This window comes from Oryx dammah, unplaced genomic scaffold (assembly GCF_014754425.2).
Source record: "Oryx dammah isolate SB20612 unplaced genomic scaffold, SCBI_Odam_1.1 HiC_scaffold_25, whole genome shotgun sequence".
NCBI classification, from domain to species: Eukaryota; Metazoa; Chordata; class Mammalia; order Artiodactyla; family Bovidae; genus Oryx; species Oryx dammah.
The window spans coordinates 6,630,745-6,637,691 of NW_024070209.1; the positions used below are offsets into that span (position 1 = coordinate 6,630,745).

Below are 6,947 nucleotides of genomic sequence, written 5' to 3' on the forward strand. Positions count from 1 at the left end.
TCCCTTTTCACTTTCATGCATTGGAGAAGGAAATGGCGACCCACTCCAGTGTTCTTGCCTGGAGAGTACCAGGGATGGGGGAGCCTGGCGGGCTGCCGTCTATGGGGTCGCAGAGAGTCGGACACGACTGAGCGACGTAGCAGCAGCAGCAGGTCTCTGTTGCTGCGTGGGCTCTTGTCTGGCTGTGGCGAGTGGGAGCTACTCTCCACGTGCGGTGTGCAGGCTTCCTCATTGTGGTGGCTTCTCTTGTTGTGGAGCGCAGGCTCTAGGGTGTGTGAGCCACAGGCTCTAGTTGGGGCTCACAGGCTTAGCTGCTCCACGGCATGTGAGATCTTCCCAGATCAGGGATCGAACCCACGTCTCCTGCATTGGCAGGCAGATTCTTTATCACTGAGCCACCAGAGAAGCCCCAAGGAATCATTTCTTAAAAGCTCTGTCTTCACAGTCCTCTGTTTAATCCAAGGTAGCCAGGGACAGTAAGACAGACGTAGTTGTGACTAATGGGTGGAAGGCGAGGGGAACAGGAGGGTGAGGGATGCAGTGGTGAGCTCATGGTCCAGCCACAGTCCACACACAGCCTCTGACCTTCCCTGCGCGTGTCCTAAAGACTGACGTCTGGAACCCCATTGGCTCCAAGTGTATTTCCCCAAACTACTTTGGTTTTATAGCAGCCAAGTCTCTGGCTCTGTCCACTTGCCTTTTCTTCTCCCTGGTAATTGGCGTGAGGAAAATATAAGCCAAACTATGGACAGGGACGGGGGGTAATGCTCCAGCATGTCCTCCTCGGAGGCATCAACAGACTCAGCTGATAATTTAAAACATCACCTTCCAGGATGACCCACAATGTTGGCACGTGTAGAGTTCCTTACATCAGTGGTCCCCATCCTTCTTGGCACCAGGGACCAGTTTCCTAGAAGCCATAGGAGAGGAGGGATGGTTTGGGGATGAGTAAAGCACATTATATTTATTGTGTACTTTATTTCTGTTGTTATATCAGCTCCACCTCAGATCATCAGCCATTATATTCCAGAGGTTGGGGACCCCTGTCTTACAAAAACCTCCAACTGCCAGCTGTTTAGAGGGGTGGTGTGTGTGTGTGTGTGTCGGGGGGGTGTGTGTGTGAAACCTGAGCAGCTTCTTTCCATGGCTGTTTCCTCATCTTGAACAATATATGTTTTCCTCTCTCAAAAAGCATATATTCGATCCAATCAGACGATGGGCTGGGGAGAAAAGGCCATAGAGATCCGATCTGTGGAAACTGGCCACTTGGATGGCGTGTTTATGCACAAAAGGGCTCAAAGGCTGAAATTCTTGTGTGAACGCAATGACAAGGTAACAGTCTCCTTAGGGGTTCTTTTTAGATGTTATCTTTCAGCAGTGGTTTATTTTCCATGGAGTTCTGTGAAGCCTTTCCTTGGGATTTTGATAGATTCTGAAATAACTTTATCAAGGAACTTTTCAGTAGTGCCTTTTTAGGCCCATTAATGGAGGTCAGGATATATTTTATTTTGTTTTTGTTGAGGGGGTGGACATGTTTATCTCTGCAGAAATCATTCTGTATTGGGTTTTTGTTGTCTTTTGAGGTTTCATGCCCCCCCACCCCCCATGAGGTGGCCTGTCCGGGCTGTGTCTAGTTTAGGGATAGAAAAGGTTAAAGCTCCCAGTTTAGATGGATGGAACTCTTTTGTGATTTGAAAGAACCCTCGTGCACATTTAAGTAATAGGGGAAATTTTCCTTCCCCTGATATATGCATGAAATACACCATTTGTTAGTCCATCTTTCGAGTATTGACATAACTGCATTGTTTTCCTGGCATAAGTGCCTCAGAGGAGAAATTATTTTATGCAGAAGCCAGAGTGCTGCCTACAGGTGAAACCTGTGAGACCCCAGAGCATCAAAGCCCAAGTTAAAACCTCTGCTTTTTCCGAACTGGCCACATCGTTTTCTTCTCCAGGACTCCCTTCCTCCCCAAACCAGCCTTGGAGTGGAGCAGACAGCTGGCCAAGGGTGTTGACCCCTCTGGCCTTTTCTAAGCTTAGATTTCTCTCTCTTCTGTCACTTGGATGAAAATATGACTACCTGAGGCAGCCCACTACAGCCTTAGAAACATTTCCACCTCTTGCTTCACATTGAAATACATTAAGCCTTCCAGTCACCAGACCTCAGGTTGACTTCTCCGATGAAGAAGAGCTGTCATCTCCCCTTGGCAGGTGGGCCTCCCGCCCAACTAGGCGCTCTACTCGGTCCACATCCCCCCAGCCCACTTCCTCCTGCAGTCCAGTCCTCTGGCTCATTCGCCGGTGCATTTGACCTACATAACATCTCCCAAATCTTTTACCTTGGAAATCCACACAACCTCAGAGCTAACCAGCTTTGGGGTTTACATTTTCCTAAGTATGTTCAGTGGAGCCATAACCACGGTATTCTTTGAACTTCAGGCATTAAAAAAATTTTTTTTAATGATTCATGATGTCACACCCATCAGGGTTTATTAATAAAAGGCACAAAACTATGTATTTTTTTGACAGTAGAGTCCTATGAAATAATCAAGACATTTCCGTTTGATTTTTTAAGAGAGAAAAACAAGGCGGCTGAGCCGCCTCCCCACTGATCACCGAGTTTGCCAAACACGTTGACCTTTCAGAAGGTGTTAAGGGTGGAGGTGAACACAGATGATCCAGTTTGGGGAACATCCCCTTGTTTCCTCTGTTCTCACAATAGGGCACGGGGTGCACAGAGTCACCTCTTGGCTAAGGAGTCTTCCTAAGTTAAGAAAACGTTAGTTGCTCAGCCTCTTCCGGCTCTTTGTGACTCCCTGGGCTGGAGGCCCACCAGGCTCCTGTGTCCATGAAATTCTACAGGCAAGAATACTGGAGTGGGTTGCCATTCCTGCTCCAGGGAATCTTCCTGACCCAGGTCTCCCCGCGCTGCTGGCAGATTCTTTACCGTCTGAGCCTTCAGAGAAGCCCTCGTAGTGGAGATGAAAACTGGCTCCGTGCTGACGAGTGGGCATCACCCCAGATTTTCTTTGGGAGGGGCCTCCGGGCTTTCGGGGTCCTGCTCACCCCTCTCCCCCTCTTCCCCCTGCAGGTGTTCTTTGCCTCGGTCCGGTCTGGGGGCAGCAGCCAGGTTTACTTCATGACTCTCGGCAGGACCTCTCTTCTGAGCTGGTAGGAGTGGCGGGCCAGGCTGCGGCCCCGGAGGTGTTGACCACGAGAACCCGGAGATACTGGCAACTGGAGCACGGAGCTGCCCGGGCCGCGTGGGCGGGGTCTCCTCCCCGCCCCCACCCGCTCTTACCAGTTCACCCCCATTCTCTTCCTGTCCTGTTCGAAATAAATCGAGGCTGCATCGCAGCTGGTGCTGTTGAGACTGCCATCGGGTGCTATCCGTGCTGGGATGGAGCGGCGGGCAGAACGCATGCGCATTCCCTCCAGCTCCAGCGTTCCTTGTCTGCAGCTCCATCCTGGGGCGTCTGCGGGTGGAGACCAGACGCCGGCGGGGGGGTTGGCAGGTGTAAACGTGCGCTCGGAGGAGCAGGTCGCTGAAGCCAAGAGCAGATTTAATATAGTAACATTAACAACGTATTTAATTGACATTTCTTTTTTTTTTTTTGTAATGTGACCATATGTGGACAAAGAAGAAGGTGCAGGTTTAAGAAGTTAATATTTATAAAATGTGAAAGACACAGTTACTAGGATAACTTTTTTGTGGGTGGGGCTTGGGAGGCGGGTGGGTGGGTTTAGGGACCCATTTGGTTTCTTGGGAATTTTTTTTTTTTTGGCCAAGAACTCAGTTGTTTTTCTGTGTACCAAGTTTTGCCTAAAATCATGTGCAGATGATTCTTTTTAAAAAAAAAAAAGGAAAAAGAAAGGGTGTGCATTTGTATCCTGCCCAGAACCTTGTTGTGTGACAGTATTAGCGCTGCCTCGGTCAAAGGTTTAATTTTTGTTTAAACCTGGAAGTGCAACAGCAGTTTCACCATGATCGGCACTTGCAGAGGGGGGAAAAAAATCTTTTTCAACCACGTGTTTATTTTTTCGCCTACCTCATTGTTTTTAATGCATTAAGAGGTGGTTTAGTTTCTATGTCTTTGGAGGAAAACATTAATGTTTAACCTTAATACCAAAACGATCCAATTGAAGTTTGACTGTTATTTTGTCACGTCTCAGTAGGCACAAGAGAAATTGTCCCCGAAGGTGGGAAACAGCCATGAGGCTTGTCTGCTGATGGGCATGTCTGCTTTCTGAGCTGAGAAAGCAGATCACATTGTTTTCCACCAGATTCATCAGTGGTGGTGGTGGATGGACAGGCGGCCATTGCCCACAGCATACGGGGCCTCGCTGTTCTCAGCTCGGAGTTTGCAGACAGGTGGTCATATGGGGGACAACCCCACAAACTGTTGACAGTGTTGCTGGAACCTTTCCTTGGGGCTGGGGGTGTTTCCCTTTTTCTAAAAATGCAATGCACTAAAACTATTTTAAGAATGTAGTTAATACTGCTCATTCATAAGATAGCATCTTCCTGCGTTTCGGGTGTGATATCAGAGCCCTGGCTTCTCGAGTGCTCTCCCTTGCTCGCTCTCTCTGCGCGCTCTCTCTGTTTTTTAAACCAGTTTACTTTATGAATATGTTCATGACATTTGTAATAAATGTCTTGGGTAATAATTGGTTTCATGGCTTCTGGTCACTGGCTTCCTCTGAGCATGTTGGTTAAATTGATTACTTGTTAAAGGGTGGCTCAGCCGTCCGCCTGTCCTCTGGCAGAGTTCTGATGGGAATCTCACTCACCAAACAAAAGCTTGGTGTGGCCTAGGCTTATTCCTCCTCTGTGGTGAATTTGCTTTTATGACAACAAAGTGGAGGTTTTCCGCCCCAAGAAATGAACAATCACTTGCACCTGTTTGCTGAGTCTGCCTCCACCCCTCACCCCCAAAGCCATATCCCGTTTGGCATCTGCTTTGACCTGTTGTTCTCTTCCTTCTGGGTCAGCATTTTTGCCAAAGGCTCCTCCTTTGAATTTCAAAAATGTAGTGAAGAGTACACAGGCTCACAAATGCAGAAACAACAGCTGGACACGTACACCCACCACAGCAGCACCTGCTGAGAAAACCTGTCTCCATGTTGGAAGGATTCAGGCTGGGGAAACAGGCTTTCCATGCGTGTTGACTCCGGCATAGTGCTGGCATCTAAGGCAGAAAGAACCAGTTCTGTTCTGGTCATTTATACTTAAAGGAGAGAAGATCTGGGCACTAATCCCGCCCTTGGCAGGAGTTCTGAGACTGGCCAGACCAATCACTGCGGGGCTGCAGTCCTTGCCACATTACTGCTGGTGATTCCCTTCTCGGGTTGGCTTCTGACGGGAGACGAAATGTGCCCCAGCAAACACGTGCACCAGGGGGAGAAGGGACTGCATAGTTGGGTCACTTGTAGCCCCTCCCATGACTTCAGCGAAAGGCCAAGTTGGGCAGGTGTCTTTCAAAAAAATACTAAACTTCTGATACCAACATGAAAGGTATAAAATGGTTGAGGATGATGGGCTCCAAGCTCAGGTCAGGGTGGGCCTGTCCTACCTGGGCAGCAACTGGTGGTGTGGGAGTTGAACGTGATTGAATCCATCCCTGGGCTTGGCTGACCGAGGTCGACCAGCCACTGGCCCCTTGGTTGCGTGCCTGTGGTCTCCTTCCTTGTCTGGGGTGTTCCTCCCTCCTTGGCCTTCCCACTGTGCAGACCAACTTAGGTTGCTACAGCTTCGAGCAGGCGCCGGGTTAGCTTTCTCCAGGGAGGATGGCAGGCTCTCTCCATTTCATTCCTAACAGGGTAGTGACTTCACTCAAGTGCCAAGATGGCAAAATTAGCAGGAGAATTTAGTATTGTGCCGATACCACTAAATATGGAACCTAGAAAACCATGACAACTCTTTCAAACAAAATACCAGTATGGCTCTAGGTTTAGCTGAAGCTTTAATAAGTGATACTTTTCTGTATTTAAAACGGAGTCTCTATATCGAGTGCAGTTTTTTTTTTTTTTTTTTACTTTTTCTCATGCACATGTTGTGTTGAAGAAAATGTTTACAAAAAAATAGTTTTGTTACACTAATGGGCATCACATATTTATGGTCTATTTTTAAGTGATTTTTTATGGGTTATTTAGGCTTTTGTTTTAGTTGTAGTCCATTTAAATGATGGTTCATAATCCCTAATTTTGCCAATTATAAATTTGCTAAACGGTAATGCAAGTGACAAGCTGCATTAAGTTTACTAATCAGAACTGCGGAGCAGACTGGTGGCAAGTACACAGCCTTCTTTTTTCAGTGCTAACTTGTCTTCTGTGTATTATGAAAATGACTGTTGTCCCTCTTCTCCCCTTTTTTGTCCTTAAATAAAGTAAAAGTGACACCTGTTTCATGTGGCATGAGTTTCAAATATATTCTGTTCCTGCAGAATGTTCACTTTCTATAAGGATCCACCTTCCCCAGTGCCACCCCAAGGCCCGAGTGAGCAGCTCCCAGATTTTGCCACCTCCCTGAAAGGGGTGGCCCAGGGGATACCCAGGCACAAGTTACAAAAGCGGCAAACATTTGTTCAGAGATCTTAGAATGCGGGACTTCTCTAGGGGTCCAGTAGTTAAGAATCCACCTCCCTTGAAGGGGACATGGGTTCGATTCCTGGTCCAGGACGATTCCACTTGCCACGAAGCCACTAAGCCCCTGTGCCTCAACTGCAGAGCTGAAACAACCCACTCGAAGGAAGCACTTGTGCCACAAGGGCAGCCGAGAACCGACACAGCCAACTAAATAAATACTTTACTTAAAATCTTAAAATGAAGTTGATAGTGAGCTCTTGATGGCCATGTTCCTGAAGCCAAAAGCAAAAGTAAAGCTTCTTAGGAAGAAACCGGCTTGTTTTTCCAAGCCTGAATTGAATCAAGAAGTAAAGTGCATGCTC

At 47.7% G+C, this 6,947-nt stretch overlaps 1 protein-coding gene across 50 annotated transcripts in view; it reads left to right on the forward strand.

Annotated features, from left to right (window-relative positions):
• The window catches only part of MAP4K4 (mitogen-activated protein kinase kinase kinase kinase 4), a 152,256-nt gene extending 145,852 nt beyond the window's left edge, over positions 1-6,404 (forward strand). For 41 of the 50 annotated variants that reach the window (XM_040267724.1, XM_040267708.1, XM_040267710.1 and 38 more), the window contains 2 exons: positions 1,193-1,332; positions 3,092-3,851. In XM_040267724.1, the coding sequence (XP_040123658.1) occupies positions 1,193-1,332; positions 3,092-3,175 (224 nt within the window). In that variant the 3' untranslated portion in view covers positions 3,176-3,851. Of the gene's footprint in view, positions 1-1,192; positions 1,333-3,091 lie in introns of all 50 variants that reach the window. The other 9 variants (XM_040267720.1, XM_040267723.1, XM_040267738.1 and 6 more) reach the window with 3 other exon arrangements.
• The last annotated feature ends 543 nt before the right edge of the window (positions 6,405-6,947 follow it).